Source organism: Hyperolius riggenbachi, chromosome 3, assembly GCF_040937935.1.
Source record: "Hyperolius riggenbachi isolate aHypRig1 chromosome 3, aHypRig1.pri, whole genome shotgun sequence".
Lineage (NCBI taxonomy): Eukaryota > Metazoa > Chordata > Amphibia > Anura > Hyperoliidae > Hyperolius > Hyperolius riggenbachi.
The window spans coordinates 341,676,911-341,699,300 of NC_090648.1; the positions used below are offsets into that span (position 1 = coordinate 341,676,911).

The following is a 22,390-nucleotide window of genomic DNA, read 5'->3' on the forward strand; positions in this document are numbered from 1 at the left end:
TAATGTTTACTTTCTACCGTTTATGGGCACCATTAGAATGAGCGTTAATAAATGAGTCTAATGGTGGCCACTAATGATGCAATGTTTTCCACCAAATCTTACCATTTCTATGTAGTGTAAGGGAACTGCCCAAATCATCCATTCAATATATTCACTCAATTTACCCTTGAGTATGAGTGGGGTATTGACAGCTGCAAAGAAATGTCTGCACTGTTATAAATAGGTTGAACACAACCATTCTTATAGAATGAATGTGGATGCTACTTTGCAAGTGATAAAGCATAATGGCATATTTAAAAAAAAAAAAAAAAAAGCTGTCAGCACTCTTTTATAAACCATTAGCAATGGGGAAAGTCCTCAGAAGAGGTGAACTAAGCAGGTCTTTCCACAGTTATAATTCAGCCTAAAAATATTTTAGACAGAAGAGTTGATACCCAAGATGTTTTGGACCAAACACATGAATAAATCGCAATTCAGCTAAAAGTATTATTTTAGCATTATGCAGAGCTGAAAAGTGTTTTGACCACTTTAGCTTTTAGGATGTAGCTCCTACATCCAAAAATGTGTTCTGGACGTAGTAGCTACGTCCATAGAAAAAAACACTGTCGCGGCCAATCGCACGCTCACCCGCAAGGGTACTCATCGCCATATTGGCACCATACATTGTGATGGGAACATAATTTAAATGGTGTAATAACCGGGACAAATGGACAAATTAAATACATGGGTTTTAATTATGGTAGCATGCATTATTTTAAAACTATAATGGCCCAAAACTGAGAAGTAATGATTTTTTTCAATTTTTTTCTTAATATTTCCATTAAAATGCATTTAGACAAAAAAATTCTTAGCAAAATGAAAAGTGCAAAGAAAGCCTTATTGGTGACGGAAAAACAACATATAGATGATTTAGTTGGGATAAGTAGTGATAAAGTTATTGGCGAATGAATGGGAGGAGCACTGAAATGATGCATAAGGTGAAAAAACACTGAAAGCTGAAGTGGTTAAGTTTTCAGAGACTGAATAGTTCTGGGAAAAAATTTTCCACACTTTGTCCTTGATGCATGAAACGTTTATAATCAATTTCACTTCTTAACATTTTCTCCTGTTGGCTCCCATTTAATTTACTTTTTCTCCTAAGCAGTGGTGTAGCTTAGGAGCTATGGGCCTCGCTGCAATTTTTACATTGGGCCCCAAAGCACTCTATACATAACAAATGATATAGAGCACCAAAACCTGCCAAGGAGAACCACAGTGTCAGAGGTGCAAGAAGGGGATGGGGAACAGTTATTGATAATTACTATTTGAAGCATCAATAGAAGTAATTATTACAAGCACAGGACCAACAGAGAGCTAATACTGTGGTTTAGGGAGGGCCCTATGGGGCCCCTCTGGCCCAAGGGCCCCCGTGCAGTTGCAACCTCTGCAACCCTCTTGTACACTGCTCCTAAGTTTTCTCCTAGGTGATATTTTCACTCCTTATCAATAAAATGCCTTTAAAGCCACTAACAAGCAAGAAAATACTCAGAATAATTTTGACAGTATTTTTTCATCTATTTTTTTAACTTTTTCGATTGCAGAGTGCTGAAAAGTTATTTTAAACAGAAGATGAAAAACTATCTAACAGGAAAAAAGTTAGGTAAAAAAGTGAAGTGAATCAAGGCCCGGGGCCCATATGAAATTTGCATTAGTGTTTGAGATAAGTGCTCTGATTTTGACCTCAGTCAGCAGAACTTAACCGCTTCACCACTGAGGGGTTTTACCCCCTGAGCACCAGAGCAATTTTCACCTTTCAGCGCTCCTTCCCTTCATTCGTCTATAACTTTATCATTACTTATCACAATGAAATGAACTATATCTTGTTTTTTCCACCACCAATTAGGCTTTCTTTAGGTGGGACATTATGCCAAGAATTATTTTATTCTAAATGTGTTTTAATGGGAAAATAGGAAAAATGTGGGGAAAAATTAATTATTTTTCAGTTTTCGGCCATTATAGTTTTTAAATAATGCATGGTACTGTAATTAAAACCCCATGAAATTTATTTGCCCTTTTGTCCTGGTTATTAAACCGTTTAAATTATGTCCCTATCACAATGTTTGGCGCCAATATTTTATTTGGAAATAAAGGTGCATTTTTTTCAGTTTTGCGTCCATCCCTAATTACAAGCCCATAGTTTATAAAGTAACAGTGTTGTACCCTCCTGACATAAATATTTAAAAAATTCAGTCCCTAAGGTAACTATTTATGTATTTTTTTAATTGTAAATTTTTTAATTTGTTTTTTATTACAAAAAAAAAAAAATGGGGAGTGTGGGAGGTTTAGGGTGTAGTTTTACTATTTGGCCACAAGATGGCAACAGTAACTTTTTATTTAATGCGACCTCCAAGCGTCCTTCCGGAGGCTTGGAGGAAGTACAAGGAGGCTGGTAACGTGGTTTTTTTTTCACAATGATCGCGCTGCTCATCGGAGAGCAGTGGATCATTGCGGGGCTTAGATCAACGAACGGGAATGGATTTTCCTGTTCATTGATCTCCAGGCGAGCGGGCGGCGGCGCGTTTAAGAGCGGCCGGCGGCGTGTTTACAAGCGGGAGCGCAGGCTGCGGCGGGAGCGCGCAAAGTACGGATTTCTCCGTCCCTGGGGGTTAAAGGATGGAAAAAGGGACGGAGAAATTCGTACGGGCGGGGGTAAAGTGGTTAAAGAGAATCTGTACTCTAAAAAAATTTTCAGCAAAAAGCATACCATTCTATTCATTATGTTTTCCTGGGCCCCTCTGTGCTGTTTCTGCCGCTCTCTGCTGCAATCCTGGCTTGTAATTAACAGTTTTAGGCAGTGTTTACAAACAAACTAACCAGCTTGTGATAGGCTCACATAAGCAGAGTGTGTGAGTCATACAGAGCCTGCAGGGGGCCTGCAGAGGGTGTGTATCACTTCTATCCAATCACAAGCAGCCCTGCACATTCCACACAGCCTTAACCCGACAGAGCCGACAGAAGAAAACAGATTAGATCATATAACAGAGATAACAAAGCCACTGTGCAATTAGGAAAGGCTGCAGTAAGCCAGAGCACATTAGAACAGGCAAAGGAACTTATAGGATAGAAGAACTAAGGCTGAAAATTTTGTTATAGAGTCTCTTTAATAGAAAAGTTGATTGCAAATGTACCAGTGTGGCTTTGTTTGTATTTCCATCTTAAAATGGTTGATGATAACCTTTTTAAAGAAGGATGAAATAAAATACTGCTTTTAATTGGAGGACAAGACCCTAGTTATCTGTAGACTGGGGAAATATTAGTTTCTTTTAAAGGGAATCAGAATTCAGAGAAATATGGTGGCTGCCATCTTCATCACCTTATAAACAATGATATTTGACTGGCTAGGTTGCCTGGATAGGTAACTTTGTTTCGGGTCAGTTGAGCTTTCAGAGTTTTTTCATGCCCCTTTAAAATAACTTTTTACACCCCAACTTCTTTCCCGTAGTGTAAAACCTAAAACAAAACAAAGCTGGGCAAATACACCACTAATCATAGCTTACGTCACATAAGATAAAGTTCAACATAGCATAAAGTAAAACTCTAAACATAGTTTAATGGACTGCCTTGACCAGAATACGAGGAAATATTGTAGGTTGATAAGTACTTGTAAGTGAATTGCTTCCTCATCATGTTTCTTTCCTTCCCCAGGCAAGCCTGTAGGGTATGGATACAACAGTCGACGATCGCATCATAGAGGAATAGTGGATGAATGTTGCTTCCAAAGCTGTGATCTGAGACGGCTAGAGATGTATTGTGCTCCTGCCAAGCCTGCAAAGTCAGCACGATCTGTGCGCGCCCAGCGTCACACCGACATGCCAAAAGCCCAGAAGGTAAGTCAATGTAAAATTAACCTCAGCCTCTTATTGAATTCTTGGGATTGAGTTGCAATACATTTTTTTTTTCGTGGCTGCAGTTCTATCAACAATTGCAGTTTTTCAATTTGCACCTGAGCTGATAATCGTTGCATGATAGAAAGTTCCACTCTCATTAGACTTGCAGTGTTTTTGTTTATTACAACTTCAGGTACAAGCATGAAAGCCTCTCAAGTAAACATGACATTACATTTACATTTCAGGAAACCAAAGTAAATGATCACTCTTTCATTTATAAAAAAGCAATTATAACCAGTAATTCTGCGGAGGTCAGGTCTGGCATTTTTTTAAATTTGTTTAGTTAGTTGAGTTTTTTGGAAATCTGCCTTAAAACAAACGTAACAGCAGGTAAACAATTATTCTGCAGCGTGTGTGCATTGTATAAGGGGTAGGGAAGGTGGTTGTGGCACTGGTAACTTCCAATCAGAGTTGGGGCTAATAGAAGTAAGAGTACGGTACTCGTTTCCTGCATGAGTTCCTTACCTTTGACTCAGCAATTCTATACATCCCAACTGCCTCTCATTTGAAGGGACAGTTCCATTCTTTGAGCAAAATCCCTGTGTGCCTCTTTGCTCACCTGTTGTCCCTCCCACTTTCTTATGTATAGCTCTGTGTAAACATTTTTCTAAATACTAGAAAGCTTTATAATGAATATATAATCTGAAAATTATTGCATTGTTTATTTTAAAGAGCAGCGTGTTTTTCTACTACAAATTTAACCTCCCTGGCATCTCTGGATTGTAAGCCTTTGGGCAGGGTCCTCCTCCTTACTGTGAAGTGTGAACCCATGCTATGCATCTGAGTCAACTTTACTTGCCTAATCTCCATGCTCCATCCAGTGACTAAGCATTACCTTGTACTCATACTGTGCTGCATGATCTGGTCTTTCTTGTATTCCTGTATTGTCATTTTGCTGTATGTCACTCCTAAATATTGTCTGTAACCTAAACTAATGTCCAGCGCTGCGTAATATGTTGGCGCTTTATAAGTACAATAAATTAATAAAATAAATAAATTATGATTATTTCCAGATTTAGGGTCTAAAAGCCGTGCAATTTTTTCACCAGCTTTTAGTCCCCAAAAAACAAGAAAAAAAAATAACACAGAGAGATCTGCAGCAGCTCCTGCATATAACTCACTCAGACATGGGATTACCACTCTGAGCTGCAGATTTCCGTCCCAAGCCTGACTCTGGATTACCGCTAAGGTGGTAATGACCATCGCAGCATTTGTAAAGAAATGAAAATTGACTGGTACTTATTAAATCTTCATAATTCCTTGCCGTACATGTGTGCTTGACACCACCCACTATTGAGCCATGCACTCTGCCCAAACATTAATCACTTGGCACAGGGGAGCTAATGAGAGCATTTGCAACGCTGCCCCCTGAAAGCCATGTTCCCGCTGACGTCACCAGTAGACCCACTGCCAACAAGACCAGCAGCCCAGGAGCCAGGTAGCACAGCACAGCCATAAGGCCAGCAGCCCAGGAGCCAGCCAGTACAACAGCCAGCAACCCAGGAGCAAGGACAGCAGCCTAGGAGCCAGGCCAGCACATAAGACAGGCCAGGTAGGCCATCCAGCAGCCTCAGAGTCTCAGAGGCGGGCAGTGGCGTAGCTAAGGAGTTGTGGGCCCCGATGCAAGTTTTACAATGGGGCCCCCCCAAGCACTCTATATATAGCAATTGATACAGCGCACCAAAACCTGCCAATGGCAACTACAGCGTCAGAGGTGCAAGAAGGGGATGGGGAACAGTTTGTTAATGATTACCACTATTCAAAGTATCTATAGAAGGGATTTTTACAAGCACAGGACCAATAGAGAGCTAGTTCTATAGTTGAGGGAGGGCCCTTCGGGGCCCCTCTGGCCCAAGGGCCCCGATGCGGTCGCTACCTCTGCAACCCCTATTGCTACGCCCCTGGAGGCGGGGCCTAACGCGGAAGAGACAGCACGATCACACACGCGGCTCGGCGGGGTCTCGCAGCTGGGAGGACGGAACTGACTGAGCGCGCGGCGGTCGGAAGTCCACCAGAGCAGGGGGATACCTGTGCCAGCCGGCCAACATAGCGGGGGAGAGCCCGCGTGAAAAAAACTCTACGCTGTTTTTACTTCATGGAAATTGTAAGTGCAACTGATTTTTAAAGGTTTTATTAAAGTAACAGTATTACGCTATGTGGAGTTTTTCTTATTGAGGTTTTAAGGCTGAGGAAGATTAAAGTATATTAAGGCCGTTTGGACTTGGACTAAGGTTTGCCGATGTGGTGAGGGACGACCCGGTGACTGTCCCAAGGCTTCCTATGACCTTTGAGTAGGTCCTAATATCTGGTGAGTGTATCTCACAGGGGTGTGGTGACGGCTTTTTATCTGTTCCTGAGAGGAGACTTATAGCCACCTAAAGGACTTGAACTCACTGTGCTGCTGATAGCATACATGCTGGAAAATATTGTGGAGCGAGTGATGCTATGTGTATAGATCCTTGACTCCTGGATTGGAACTGTGTGCAATTTGGGAGCATTGTCCCCGCAACCTGGAACATTTGTTTGTTTATTCATGCTGTTGATGACTATGCCTAGACATATAGATTAATTTCCATCCGCACCTTAGAATTGGGCAGGCGAAAGCCAGACACTTTGCTGGCACTGTGAGCGCCTACCTCTGGCATTGCTATAGTTTATCTTTGATCTCCAGAGGGGCGATCTAGTGCACAACATTTGTGGTCAGCACGAAGTGTGTTTTCTTTCTAGATATCAGAGAGGGACAAGGAGGACAGCAGGGAGAGGGAATGGTGAGGGAAACAGGCATGTGCAGAAGCGCATGACTGGCTGCGACTGGCTAGATTACCAGGAGGGGGTTGTGTAATATTACAAGACAACAAAGCGGCCAGCGAGGGAGCACCTCATGGGGCTGGAGGATGCCCCAGGTAAGTATAAATACACCAGTACACAACTCAGGTACACTTTAAGGTTTCCTTTAAAGGACTTCCAATGCAAAGTATAAAATTTATTTTTTAATCACCTAGGGCTTCTTTTGGCCCCGAGCAGCAGTCACACCTCCTTGCCGCAGCTCTGGTCCTCTTCAATGTCCCTGCTGGCCGTCCACAATGATGGCTACCTGCCAGGTGGTCGGGTCTTCTGTGCCTGCACGTCCAGATCTGGCGCATACTGGGCGTGTGCAAAACTAATGCTCAGGCGCAGTATGCGCCAGATGACGTGGACTCAGGCGCAGAAGAGCCGACCCTGCCAGCAGGTAGACATCATTGCGGACGGCCAGCAGGGACACTGAAGAGGACCAGGGCTGCGGCAAGGGACTGCGACTGCTGCTCGGGGCCGGGAGAAGCGTGATTAAAAAAGAGATTTTTTTTTATTGTGCATCGGAAGTCCTTTAAGTAAAGTAGTAAGTGTTGGTGATATAGTACAGTATATTAGTGTGCAGTCAAACTAGAAGAATATATAAATATGCATACAAAGAGCCAGTGCTGCAAAAAGCTAAAACTAGCAGGCAGCAGTGAAAGGGTTACCTGTACACAGAGCTGGCCAGTTCAAAACAGAGCAAACAAATGAGGAGAGGAGGTGTCGGCTTACAAAGAACATTGTCTGGTCACTGATGTTTGGCTGCAGTGATCTGTGTCCTGACCCTTCCAGCTTCAAGAGGCTGGGAATCTTGGATTGAGGGAGAAACTGCAGCGTTCATTTCACCAGACAGGCAGGACTGAAACCCTCCGGCAGCCTGGCCACTTCAAATGACGCGCTAGAGCCACCTCTGCTCTCTCTTCACTGGCTGGCTGCTACTGCAGGCAGGGGGCAGACCTCTGTTGCCTAGCAGCACCTCGACATTCACCAACACGCACTGCATTCGGGCCGGTAGAGGGAGCCGCTTATATAAGTAGGAAAAAAATCCTGGCGGCCCTGATGAAAGGTGCAGGAGGCGGCCCGGGGAGCAATTGCCCCCTGTCCCCCCAGGCCAGTCCGCCTATGCTCACGCCCCTCTTGCCATGGTGATGTGTATACAGTTCATTCGCTGGGCAGCGGAAGTGTCAGACACGTCTTTAGCTTCTCTTGGGTTTCAGGAACATCAGCAATTTTTTCTGAGAGCCAGACAGGCAGGGCCGGCCCTAGACTTTTTGCCGCCTGAAGCAAAATTTTTAAAAATCCCCACCGCTAGGCCCAATACCCCCTTTCTGCCCGCTACTCCTCCAGCTCGGCGGGCGGCCCCCCACCCACGAACAGGCGGGTGCCACCCCCCCCAGATGTGCCGCCTGAGGCAAATGTTTCACCCCGCCTCATGAGCGGGCTGGCCCTGCAGACAGGAGAAATACAGACTAACAGCTTGTACAATTAGCTAGCTGGCTTGGGGGTTGATTCACTTTGTAGGACGAGATCCCCGCACTTTGGCCCAATAGGCTGCCTGTCAGGTGACAGCCAGCCTTTTGGGCCAATGAAAATGCGGGGATCTCATTTTACAAAGTCACTGGACCTGACAGGTTTTGATGTAGCCATCAAAAGAGCCACATCTGGCTCCCGAGCCATAGGTTCCCTACCCCTGGCCTAGCAGGAGGGGCTGGAGTTCAGTGGTCAGACAAGCTGGGAGAAGATGGAGTTTTTGCACATGTTGGTCTTGGAGGGGGATGGCTCTAGGTTCCTTCTGGGTTTCTGTCCCAAGTTTGGGTGCAGTCAAAAAACGAAGCCCAAATTACTATTAAACAGTGTAATTCGGCCGCCAGCAATAGCTGGCAGCTGAATTACATCTTACGGAAAGGTGGGGGGGGGAAAGGCTGCGCATCCCTAAACACATGTTGCAATTGAATGGTTAATCGCACAGGCATACACCGCCTCTGCCAGACTGAAAAATGCATGCCCTGCATCCAAGACAAGTGCTAACATTTATTAAACTAGGAGGTACTTTAGCTTCCAATATGGTTTGCATGCAAAGTATATTATACTAGACACTTGTGCCATGGTGAGGCAGACCTCCGGGCAAGTGACCTAACCTAAATTTAAAACCTCGGGAGCAGCTAAGCAAGAAAAATGTGTAACTTACATTTGGTAGAACAGCGAGGAGAACGCCAGCGCATAGCACTAAGGCTGCATCTGAAATGACCACCAGCTCAGTGTGTAGCACCTATATAGACTTTCTGCACACTTCGCATTCAATTCAGATGCAAATCATATGCAAATCTGCTACTACTTATCATGCAAACAGGAAACTCAGGAGGAGGGGCTGGGAGCAGCTGGTTAGCTGGTTAGCTGCTCCCAGCCCCTCCTCCTGAGTTTCCTGTTTGCATGATAAGTAGTAGCAGATTTGCATATGATTTGCATCTGAATTGAATGCGAAGTGTGCAGAAAGTCTATATAGGTGCTACACACTGAGCTGGTGGTCATTACAGATGCAGCCTTAGTGGTATGCGCTGGCGTTCTCCTCGCTGTTCTACCAAATGTAAGTTACACATTTTTCTTGCTTAGCTGCTCCCAAGGTTTTAAATTTAGGTTAGGTCACTTGCCCGGAGGTCTGCCTCACCGTGGCGCAAGTGTCTAGTATAATATACTTTGCATGCAAACCATATTGGAAGCTAAAGTACCTCCTAGTTTAATAAATGTTAGCACTTGTCTTGGATGCAGGGCATGCATTTTTCAGTCTGGCAGAGGCGGTGTATGCCTGTGCGATTAACCATTCAATTGCAACATGTGTTTAGGGATGCACAGCCTTTCCCCCACTCACCCCCACCTTTCCTTAACTTTGTAACTATGTAACTGTCAGGTTAGCTGCTCCCAGCCCCTCCTCCTGAGTTTCCTGTTTGCATGATAAGTAGTAGCAGATTTGCATATGATTTGCATCTGAATTGAATGGGAAGTGTGCAGAAAGTCTATATAGGTGCTACACACTGAGCTGGTGGTCATTTCAGATGCAGCCTTAGTGGTATGCGCTGGCGTTCTCCTCGCTGTTCTACCAAATGTAAGTTACACATTTTTCTTGCTTAGCTGCTCCCGAGGTTTTAAATTTAGGTTAGGCCACTTGCCCGGAGGTCTGCGTCACCGTGGCGCAAGTGTCTAGTATAATATACTTTGCATGCAAATCATATTGGAAGCTAAAGTACCTCCTAGTTTAATAAATGTTAGCACTTGTCTTGGATGCAGGGCATGCATTTTTCAGTCTGGCAGAGGCAGTGTAGGCCTGTGCGATTAACCATTCAATTGCAACATGTGTTTAGGGATGCGCAGCCTTTCAACCCCCCCCCCCACCCCCACCTTTCCTTAACTTTGTAACTATGTAACTGTCAGGTTAGCTGCTCCCAGCCCCTCCTCCTGAGTTTCCTGTTTGCATGATAAGTAGTAGCAGATTTGCATATGATTTGCATCTGAATTGAATGCGAATTGTGCAGAAAGTCTATATAGGTACTACACACTGAGCTGGTGGTCATTTCAGATGCAGCCTTAGTGGTGTGCGCTGGCGTTCTCCTCGTTGAATTACATCTTACCCCTAAGTCCATGGCAACCTGGAGGGGGAATAGTAAGTAATGTCGCCAGGACTTTTGCAGGTGCAAGGTGAACCAATTTTTTTCAGCTTTGCCCTGCTCCGAAGTTTCCCGCCACCTTAATTACATGCATGAAAACAAGCTACTTTTCCTTGCCTGCTATGTAATACGACTAGCTGTGTGAGTGTTAAGCAGCTGTCAGATTCACATCAGAAATAAGATCACCTTTGTGATCAAAAGGATTATTATATTGCATTGCATTCCTGTTTGATCTACTTAAATGAATTTACAAGCCTAAAATAATAATTTATATAGCCCAGAAATTCCCTTAAAAGATTGTTTTTTCTGCTGATACGACTAGACCTGTCTTTGAAGCTATATGCAAGCAACATATCAACATTCAGGCAGAAAATGTAACTGACAGAGTTAATGAGGATCCCAACAATGCTCGGAGGCGAGAGATTAGAAGAGGTGAAAGGTCATCTCTACAAACTTGCTTCACTTGCCAAGATGTAGGTGTTTCAAAAAGTGCTCTTATTCTTTGACTGAATATCATGACCTGATTTCAACAAGCTGAGTTACGTCAGCACAGCTGGGAACTCTGTTTAACCTGACCCCAGCATCCTTTACAGTATGAAACCACCTTAAACTGGAACGCTAAACACAATATTTTGTTTTGAATGGAGTGTGAAGGCTTTGAGCCTCTAGTTGAATTGCTGTTTCATTGCAGTTTCTGCTACAGACAGTTGGTGAGATCGCTTCTGGGTTTCTGTCCCAACTATATGTATTACCAGGACAATTTGCCATTGCACACCAAAAATCGCTGGCGTAATCGCAAGCACTAAGCGCTTTTAGGAGTGATTTTTCTAAGCAATTCTAGGCATGTGCCTAGCGATTTTGCTAGTTATGCTTAGTGATTTTTGGAGCATTTTGGTGTAGAGATTTTTTAATTTTTGCCCACTTTGAGCTGGAAATGAACAGCTTTTGCAAAAAAAAGGGCTTGGAAAAACTTTTCATATACTGAACATTGAGAATTAATTGCCTCAGAAATGCTGCAGGACCCGCGTTCGCATTTGGGAAAAAATCACATCGCTCTGGTGTGATCCATCCCATACAAATACATTAGCCAATAGCACTTTTCAAAGCTCTAGTATTTTTAAAAAAGTGCTCACAAGCATTCTTGGTGTGCACCAGCCCAAAGAGTAAGGCTGATTATCCTGCAGCAGGAGAGCCCAGCTCAGGACGTTCACACTAGGTATGCTCGACGGATTCCGCGGAATGGAGATTTCCACGATTCCGGACAGAAATTGGCAATTAGCTATAGCTCTAATCGGAAATAGCGGAATTTCTAAGCGGAATTCCATCGGAATTTAAACAAAAGCGTGTAAAAGCTGCATTAGCCAATCAGAAGGATCAGAAGGGGATAGACCCATCACAGAAGCTTAAAACGTGATGATTTCTGCCTTAAAAACGGAATTTCTGCACCAATTAGAGTCTTAACAAAAAACAACCAACCCTACGTTAGCAACCAGCTCCTAGCTACCTATCATCAGCTATTACACCCATTTTGTATATAAGGGAGGTGTGACAGTCACGAAAGCTTGTGGGTATCAGTCTGGTGTTGGAGAGAGGAGAGACATATTAGTTGTTTCAACATAAAACAATAGTCTTTTTAACCACCCTGGCGTTCTGATTAAATCTCCAGGGTGGCTGCGGGAGGGTTTTTTTTAAATTAAAAAAAAACTATTTCATGCAGCCAACTGAAAGTTGGCTGCATGAAAGCCCACTAGAGGGCGCTCCGGAGGCGATCTTCCGATCGCCTCCGGCGCCCAGAATAAACAAGGAAGGCTGCAATGAGCGGCCTTCCTTGTTTTGCTTATATCGTCGCCATAGCGACGAGCGGAGTGACGTCATCGACGTCAGCCGACGTCCTGACGTCAGCCGCCTCCGATCCAGCCCTTAGCGCTGGCCGGAACTTTTTGTTCCGGCTACGCTGGGCTCAGGCGGCTGGGGGGACCCTCTTTCGCCGCTGCTCGCGGCGGATCGCTGGCAAAGTGCCGGCTGCGTGTGCTGCTTTTTATTTGACTAAAATCGGCCCAGCAGGGCCTGAGCGGCAGCCTCTGGCGGTGTTGGACGAGCTGAGCTCGTCCAGACCGCTCAGCAGGTTAAAGACTGTATATAAAACAAAAGTCGTTTTAAAGACTGTGAGAGAGAATTAGATTGAGTGTGAGCTGTAGTAGCTAGCTAGGTGTATTTGTGAGAGAGTGACAGTAGATTGTTAGTTTCAGTGATAGATTGTAGTGTAGTGTACTAGTAGTTGCTGTGTGGAGAGGGTTAGACAGATCCAGCCAGGCCGCAGGCTTAGTGTTTGACAGAGTGAGAGAGGTGATTGATTAGTTGAGTGTAGTGAAAGTTTTTTTTGTTTTCTAAGTTCATTTTTTTGTTTGTTTTCTTTATTTTGTTTTTGATTTATTTTCTTTATTTATTTTACTTTGTTGCTCATACTCCTTCCCCAATAAAGTTTTTGGCCCCAAAGCAATGGAGTGAGAGCAACAGCAATTTCCTGCCACTCCTAAAAGAGAATGGAGTGATGGTGGTGTTGGTGGATCACGTCAAGTACGTGATCAGGTTGAGGGTGGCAGCAGCAGCAGGAAGTGTTCCGCCCTGATCAGAGATGTCTTCCCTGTGTTCGCACGCTTCCCTGTGTTCTGTTTTGACAGAGCAGCAGGCGAACAGAGTTGTTGATTATTTAGATCAGGAACCCTCTACCCAGTCTGAGGAACTTGAAGCTAGTGGCAGCAGCACCAGTAGTGGCTAGGTTCCTCATGACCAGAACCCGACCGCAGCTGCTTCTCTTGACGAGGCTGATTCCTCCCAGTACTCTCCTCCACAATTAAAGCACACCTATGTCGATGAGAGAGATGTGCAGAAGGATTGGGAGGAGGCATTGGAGGAGACGATGGGACCAAGGTCCCAAGAAGTGGTGGGTTCTGTGGTGACAGAAATGGCCCCTGTGTTTTCTTCATCCAGTAGTAATCCATCACAACCGGGAGCTTGTGTCACCACCACCAATGTACATCACCACCAGTCAACTACAGAGGTGTTTCGTGGCCAGGTGGAGGGTCCAGAAGAGTCACTTATGTGTTCCAGTGATTTGGTTGAACTGGACGATGTTTTGGATGAGGCGGCTGATCCACCGTGGTTGCCATCTGGTGGGTTAGGCACTAGCAGACGTGAGCAGTATGGAGAAACAGAGCAGACTGCAAGTGCTTTCCTGTCTGTCAGTACCCACCAGTCCAATGCTCAGCATCGAGGTGCTAGAACCGGTCGCACCACTGCTCCACGTGCACGCACGTCCCCTGCATGGAATTATTTTACTGTTCTGGAAGAGGATGAAGAGGAGGCAGTCTGTTCTGTGTGCCGTAAATCAGTAAGCAAAGGCAAATCGGGCACTGGGTTCGGCACTGATAAGCCATCTGCGCAACCACCACAGACGGGAGTTCGAATATGTAAAGAATTACAATAAGATGGATGGAGGAAAAGAAGCAGTAACAGGCCCCTCCTTTTCTTTTTCTACTCGTCCTGTCGCTATCCAACCTGCTCAGTCCCATTCCAGTTCAAATCGCTCTGCATGCCAGGCTGGAAGAGGACTCCAGACCTCGGCAAGCACCTCATCATCACCCTTGTTGGTTTCCTCTGAGTCACCAGTGTTCCAGCATCAGGCCTCTGTGCCAGAAATGTTGCAGAGGAAGCGGATGCTCCCTGCAACTGATCTGTTTGTTGTGAAAAATAATACGCTCCTGGCAAGGCTTTTGGGCCAACAGCTGCTGCCCTACAAGTTTGTGGACTGTGCCCCCTTCCGCAGACTGATGAACAGTGTTGCTCCACAATGGCGGATCCCCAGCCGCCATTATTTTGCCAGGAATGCTATCCCTGCCCTTCACCAGCACATTGTGGAGTGTGTCGGCCGGTCTATGGATCATGCTGTCGGTGGCAAGGTGCACTTCACTATGGATGGCTGGAGCAGCAGGTATGGGCAGGGAAAGTATCTAACTTTTACCGCCTATTGGGTCACCCTCCATGGTGCTGCTGAGGAGGGTGCAAGATCTGGGGCATCTCAGCTGGTGGTGGCGCCATGTGGGTTGAAGGGGAGGCCGGTTCTACTTCCCTCTGCTACCTGTTCTGTCCAAGGCCAGTCCGCCGTTGCTGAGCCTCCCAGCCTCCTACACTGGTCTGCAGCACTATCGATGCCAAGCAGTGTTGAAACTCGAATCCATGGAAGAGAACAGGCAAACCGGATATGTAATCCTTGCAGCCTCACAGGATCAAATTCGGGCAGTGGCTTTTCCCCCAAAAACTGGACACAGGTGTAGTGGTGTCTGATAATGGTGCCAACATGCTGGCCGCCATTTCGGAAGGTGGCTACACTCACTTACCTTGCTTGGCCCACGTCTTCAACCTTGTAGTCCAGAAATTTCTAAGAACTTTTGATGGGTTGAAGGACGCTGTGGCCTCAGCACAAAAAGTGTCAGCCCACATCCGTCGCTCCGTAACCGACTTGACACTGCTGCAGCGCCGCCATAGCCTGCCGCAGCACAGGCTTATTTCTGATTGTCCGACGCAGTGGAACTCCACCTTCCACATGCTGGAGAGGTTGTGGGAGCAGCGAATGGCGGTCAGGCTATACCTGTCTCAGACATCTTCCTCCATAACAGGGCCACTGGATTACATTACTGGGGACCAGCGGCAGCTGATTGGACAGGTCTGTAAAGTCTTGGAGCCGTTTGAGCAGGCAACAAAATTGGTCAGTGAGGAGCACTGCAGCATATCAGAAGTGCTCCCTATTATCTTCAAGCTGGACAAGGCTCTTGACAATGTGCTCAGACAGGGGGAGGAAGCCCTACTGAACAGTGGTCAGTCAAGTGGGGGAGTGAGTGAGCATGCTCCAGTCCTGGATGAGGAGGCAGAGCTTGTGGAAGCAGAAGAGCCCATTGTCCGGGGGTGGGAAGAAGATTCTGATGATGTAGAGCTGGAGCATGACGACAGTTCAGACAGCCAGGAAGAGGTGATTAATGGCAGACATCTCTTCCCTATGGTTGTGCATGTGATCCAGTGCCTCCGTAAGGACCCCCGGATTAAAACTCTAAAATGAAGGCTCGACATGTGGGTGGCCCCCATCTTAGATTCCCCGGTGCTAGGGGAAAATGCGGCAGTTCATACCCCCCTCCCAAGCAGACGCTAGGATGATCCAAATCTGGGATGCCCTTTCTTCGTTGGGTAGAAGATGCGTTTCCTGCACCTGTATCCCGGGCCCAAGCTACCATGCCTCATCATACTCAGCAAAGGTCTAATGGTTCCACTCCCAGCAGCAGCATCAATAGCCAATCTGTGAACCTGTTGAGTATGTTGAATGAAGTTTATCAGCCAATGCCAGATACTCCTTCTAGCAGCAGTACCACCAGCGGGCAAAGTAGTCACCGCCAGCGGCTGGCCCGTATGGTGAATGATTACTTGGGGTCGGCCAGTGCTCCAGACAATATGGAGAGTAATGATGACCCCATGGAGTATTGGACAAAACAACTGGATACCTGGCCTGAACTCGCTCAGTATGCACTGGAGGTTCTTGCATGCCCCGCTGCCAGTGTTCTTTCTGAGCGAGTATTTAGTGCTGCAGGTGGGGTGGTCACCGACCAATGGACCCGTCTGTCCACAGACAATGTGGACATACTAACGTTCATAAAAATGAACGAGTCATGGATTAGTGATAATTACAAGGCCCCTCTCACTGATTCACTATGAAGATTGAACAGACTTAATTAAAATTTTGCTGTAATGACTGCTGTGAAACCACCTCTAGGTCCCATGGCCTACGACAACTCCTGCTGCTCCAAAACAAAATTGTGATGACGCCGTGAAACCACCTCTAGGTCCCATGGCCTACGACAACTCCTGCTGCTCCAAAAAAAATTGTGATGACCGACGTGAAACCACCTCGAGGTCCCATGGCCTACGACAACTCCTGCTGCTCCCCCCCAAAAAATTGTGATGACTGCCGTGGAACCACCTCTAGGTCCCATGGCCTACAACAACTCCTGCTGCTCCAAACAAAAATTGTGATGACTGCCGTGGAACCACCTCTAGGTCCCAAGACCTACGACAACTCCTGCTGCTCCCAAAAAAAAAAATTGTAATCAGGATTGTGATTCAGCCACCACTAAAGCCAAAGTTATCAGCAGGACTGCCAGGGAACTGGTATTTGTTTAAAAGGAAACATCCATTACGTTCCCTTTAACATTGTGGAAATAGTTCCGCCAGAATGCGGAATTCCGCGGAATACCGCGGGGATCCGCCGGAACGTAGCGGTTACAGAATTTCGTTACCGAGGAATCCGGAACTTCCACGATATCGGAAATCGCCTGTTACGATCATCCCTAGTTCACATCTCACCATTGCCCCATGCATATTAACCTGCGGCACAGTGTGCCGACCGGGTGATATGCAAAGTGACACCCCCCGCTCAGTGACGTACTCCCTGCTGGACATCACTGGATTACCATCACACACATGATTCCTGAAAAAGACTCCACTCTCATACATAGCTTATGAACTAAGACCTGCACACAGAAAATGGAGAGTGTTTCAGTTATGTAGAATAAAACTTGCTTTAGCTCAGTTTTAACTTTGTTTACTAATCAACAACAACAACAAATAAAAGAATGAAAGAGCAATGCAAGCCTTCTTTACCACATGTTTCCCACTGAACTCTTCAGGCTCTTCCAAAAATATAGCAGAAGGAAACTGTAACGATTGGTGTCAGCAACCAGAGAGAATCTGATTATTGGTGATCTGCAGTATCACCAACAATACAGATATATACCCGATTATTGATGATCTGCAGAATCACCAATAATGCAAGTATGACTAACCTCTGGACACCTGGTACTGTGTAAGTGTTTGGTGCAACAGTGAGCTGTCTCCCTGGGCCGGGAGATGATGATAACAAAAGAGCATGGACCACCTGAGGTGCAGGTGGCCCTTGGGAGAGCAGGGACTGTCTCCTGGGAAAGGGGATAGAGATAACTAGCTATCCAGTGATTACCTGTAATACTGGGAATCAGACTTTACTGCAGCCAAAGGACTCCAAAGGGATAGAGCCCCTGGCTGGACTGCAGAGAGGCCTCTCTGAGTAACAGGAAGTCTCTGCAGCTACCTGACACTTAGCAAGGTCGTGTCACAGGTAGTACAGACAGACTGACACTCAAGGGGAGAGTGACAGCCAGAAGGGTCATTCAGGCCGGGTCGGCAACACACGAGCAGATAAGGTACAAAGACAGAAGGCTGATTCGGTAACCAGGTACAGGCAGGGTTTGGCAGATATGCAAAGGTACCGAATCAGAAGACAAGAGAGAGGTCTAGAGAGCAAAGGGTCATAACATATAAGCAAAGGCCTAGACTAGAGTGTGAGGTCCGTGGTCTCAACACCCAGGAACTGGTCTAAAGTATAACATAGTAATGACACAGTATCCCTAAGCTTGGGTGTGAGGTCCTTTGTCACAACACCCTGGAACTGGTCTAAAGTATAACACATCAATGCCACAGTATCCCTAAGCTTGGGATTGTGGTCCTTGGTCACAGCACCCTGGAACTGGTCTAAAGTATAACACAGTAATAACACAAGAGTAATTTGGCTCAGTGTGAATTCCCAGGTCCACCCGGTTCTAACACACTGTGGGATCTGACTATGGTCTGAGTGCTAACACGCATGTATTCGCAACGGCAGACAACTTGAGACTGAGCGGCGAGATCTATATATATAGTGCAGCGCTCCTCAGCGCCACTCAGCCAATGACAGTCCGCTCTGGGATCAGCTGACCAACCTGATCAGCTGATCCCTCTCCTCCTGGCATAAAGGTCCTACCTCCCAGCGCGCGCGTAGCTCTCCATCTGTGTGCACTAGAAGGCTCAGACAAACCAGACACATGCTGCTGTGCAGAAACCGCCGGTCTGAACGCGGAGACAGCCGCCCCGCTGCCAGACCGCGCGGCGGCATCTCCACAATCCTTTACAGAATCCTTGCAAGTATGTGGGTCGTCTTCCCCAACATGCCCCCCCCCCTCCCCCGTTTAAATTCCAGTTCACTATAATTATCATTGAGAGGGTGCTTTGCCAAAATCAGCGATATAACCTCCCCTCCCCCAACTTGCACAGAACCACATGGGTTCTTCAAACACCCCCTGACCTGGTTGGATACTGATTAATAAGGCCTAAAGAATTATTGTATTAATCAGTCACCCCAAACCTTAGCAAATAGATGCCTAAATTGTATAGGGAGCCTCTTGTTTGTAAAAGTACAATCCGTTTAAAAAAAAACCTGTATTTTATGATCTGCAGCTTGATGGAAGTCTTCTACCTTCAGATTCTATGCACTTCCTGCATACAACAATCTTACCAAAGTTTAGTGACTCCCCATATTTTATATCTTCCACCCTAGGGCCCTAATTTAAACAACTCATTCACTATGAGAATGTTGCTGAATGAAAGAAAAAAAGCTGGACTCAGTATCTCATTCCCCAAACTACTCATCAACATGGATCTTTCCTTCCAAGAAGTTTCTAGAAAACAGTATTTAAAATGATCCAAGTAATCAGTGTTATTTTTGTGAGAGTTGCAAAAAACTGCCAACCGTTACATAAGAGCTATGAATATCAGCCTTTTTTCCTGTTAATATGCCTGCATGCAAGAAATTGAAATGACTTTGTATTGTGTTCATGGTTTTCCAATACCAACATTTCTGGCTCACTCTGTCCCTTGAGACGTCATTGCACGATTTCTATTTTATCAGACATCAGAGGAGCTGCTGTGTTAAAGAGAAGGGAGCACTTGCCCATCCTTTTCATCAGATCCAGCTTTATGCTGACTTCTCACAAGCGACACTGCAGCGTAGAAGAATTCTACTTCCCATTACACAGGCTTTAAGACAGCACCAAATTCCTTAGAAGAGTACAAGACTTTGATGTCCAAATTCATGGCAGAGCTGTACGAGTATAACTATGCTTTTTTGTTAAGATCAGTTAAAAGCAGAACTGGACAGTCTCCGTTAATTCAAAGTTTTATGGGCATGGAGGATCAATGTTTTTTTAAAATGGTGGTACTGCCGAAAATATAATATGTTTTTAGATCCATCCACATTGCCGTTAAAATATCCTTCTTTACTAATATTAACGGTATGGTTGCCAAGTTTATTTGGGCAAAGAAAAAGAGAGTTTAGAAGGAAGTCTTAATAATTTCTAAATATCGGGGGGAGGGGTCTACCCGATATGGGAAAGAAAAGGCCTATGTATTAAAGAGAACCAGAGACGAAGCACCCTCATGTATTTTATTACATTTATCAGTGGGAACATGACAGTAAACACCTTCCCTGCTTTTAGTTTTAGTCTTCTCAGTCTAATCTATCTGTTATCAACTGTGATAAGAATCCACCGACTATTCAGTCGAGGTTTGACCTGGAATCATTATAGCTGAGTCACTCTTCTGTGGAGTCTTTTCAAGCCCAAGCCTTCCCCCTCCTGGCTCAAATTTCATGCTTTACATACTGAGAGCTCTGATGACATGGGAGGGGCTGCTGCTGCAGGAAAAATCTCTGTCTAACAGACAAGTGTGGCTGTGTGATCTGTGTGTTCTGTCTGTGCAGCCAGTCATCATTATTATCTACTGTATGCAGTTTCATTACTATGAGAGACACTTCCTACAGGCAGCCACAAAGCATACCAGAATATGAAGTTGAAAGCACACAGATGAAAGCCTACAGCAGCCCTTATTGTCTATAGTCTCATATAGCCTAGACAGCACATCCAGAACACCTCATAACCTGGAAACAAAAGGAATATGAGCCGGTGGCCATATTGGATATTTCCTGGAGCAATAATGGATAAAAAGCACTCAAAAAGGCACACCAGAGTGGCGAAATTATCGGGTAGAGCATTTATTCTTTACAAGCTATCAACTGATATGTTTATTTTGTGGGAATCGTTCATCTCTGGTTCCCTTTAATATCTTTGGCACTGTACATACACATTTTTATCTCATCATGTCTCCTGTCACCTTAGGTATACTTTAAATGAGAGAGGAGACTACTTTAGTTTATTACACCCCAACTACTGACTATTTTCTACAAGAATGTAAATGTTGATCACCTTTTGCATGCAACAAGGGGTTTAATGAAACAGTGAAACAGATGTGATATGCAGTGAACTGCTTTGATGTCTAAAGTGAATATTGGTTTAATTCTCTGCACCGTACCTTAACTAATCCCCTCCCCTGCGTCTACTGACTTACTGAGATGTACTGGTGACAGCCTGTGTAATGGTTTCTTATGTCTGTGTCTTTCAGGAAGTACATCAGAAGAATGCAAGCAGAGGGAATACAGGGAACCGCAGCTTCAGGATGTAAACGCTGTTGCCACTCAGATTCTTGAAAAATGAATGTGCCATAGTGTGCAGGATGCATTACTGAAAAAGGAAAATCAGATAAAACAGGGACCAAAAAGCCTTCACTTATCTCAAACCATGGGCATTTATCCTCTGAACAATGCAAATCCACATTCCGCTGTTATACATTCCAGCCAGAATCATATCGACTTACTTATCTGATGTAGTGCTATATAATGTTTCACCTGTTTTATGTATCCTGCACAAACATTTGTTTAAATACCCTGTTTCCCTTAAAGGTCCATAAATAAATGGCCTTCTCGATTGCACTAAACTTTAACCGATGTTCTGTGGGTGCTGGAGGTATGACCCAGACTTATCTGAGAGTTCCTTATATTTGCACTTCTGTACATGGGCTGTTTATATTCCAGTGCCCTATAACATTGTTTGCCTGCCCTTCTGTATTTGCACAGTTTTGCTTTTCAGTAGCAGTAGTAGCAAGAAAAAAAAGAAAAATTGTTTTTACCTATCCTGATGTTCTTCCTATTAACCATGTCATGTTCATGGTTTGGGTTCATATATTTTACACAAAAAAGTCAGAATTCTTCCACCTGCCTCTGAATATGTTATAATGCAGCCGTTAACACTTGTCTAAGCTCAAAAAATTCACTGATCTGTCTAGGTAGCAAGCTAGTTATTTGTCCAATGGTAAACATTTGTGTTCATTCCAAACATTACCTGTATTATCATTATTGCACATATATAATTAGGTATGTAGAGCTGTAAAATAGTACAATGGTGCTACTATATGTTGCAATGAGTGTTGCGTGATGATCTGGTCATGAATGCTAACTGGTAAAAGCAAACACATCTTTTTGCACGTTAATCTTTTGGCTTTGGTGTATCTGAACAGATTAATTAGTAACTCTCACTTTTATTTGAATGTGGTCAAGCATGAGAGTAGGTGCTCTATCGTCTTTACCAAATAGTTCAGAACGTTTTTCCAAACATTCTCCCAAAAACAGTTTCAATCAATGGTGGTGCCCCTGGTTGAGAGCTGTGGTGCTGCATTCTGGTGCTTGTTGAGAATACTGTGAGGTTATCGTGGAACCAAAGCTTTCTTCTATGCTTTGAAGATTTTGGAGAAACTGAGAACACTGGATCATCTAAATCATTCATTTTCACCCCCAAAAATTGGACCCCATTGTGTTTTGCTGCATAGCATGAATTTTTGGTTGATTTTAGATACCAATATTAATCTAATGAAGAAGCAAGATTATTATGAGGGCACATTTAATGGAATAATGCTAGGTATAGTCAGTGTTAGGTAATGTATATTGTAAGGATTAGAATTAATGTTTGGCTTACTAATGGTGTAGAGATATGCAAAAACCTCTCCTAACTTACAAATTCCCAGTGTTCGAAGGAAAGAATATTAAAGTAGCCAATGAAAGGCTCTAGCTGCTTATTATTTCACCGCCTGTGAGATAACTGATCATCAGCATCAGTGTTCTACTGGCTCAACTTCATCTTCTCTTTTGGTTTCATGAAGATTGAATGATAATTTAATCACTCTTAAAAGGGT

At 44.8% G+C, this 22,390-nt stretch overlaps 1 protein-coding gene and 1 long non-coding RNA gene across 3 annotated transcripts in view; one reads left to right on the plus strand and one right to left on the minus strand.

Moving 5' to 3' along the window:
* IGF1 (insulin like growth factor 1) overlaps positions 1 to 21,139 on the plus strand; it is a 141,809-nt gene extending 120,670 nt beyond the window's left edge. For both annotated transcript variants that reach the window (XM_068276941.1, XM_068276942.1), the window contains exons 3-4: positions 3,685 to 3,866; positions 20,768 to 21,139. In XM_068276941.1, coding sequence (XP_068133042.1) covers positions 3,685 to 3,866; positions 20,768 to 20,827 — 242 coding nt within the window. In that variant the 3' untranslated portion in view covers positions 20,828 to 21,139. The remainder of the gene's footprint in view (positions 1 to 3,684; positions 3,867 to 20,767) is intronic.
* The window catches only part of LOC137563890 (uncharacterized), a 182,946-nt gene that overhangs the window by 112,397 nt on the left and 48,159 nt on the right, over positions 1 to 22,390 (minus strand). The gene's annotated exons all lie outside the window — the stretch shown is intronic.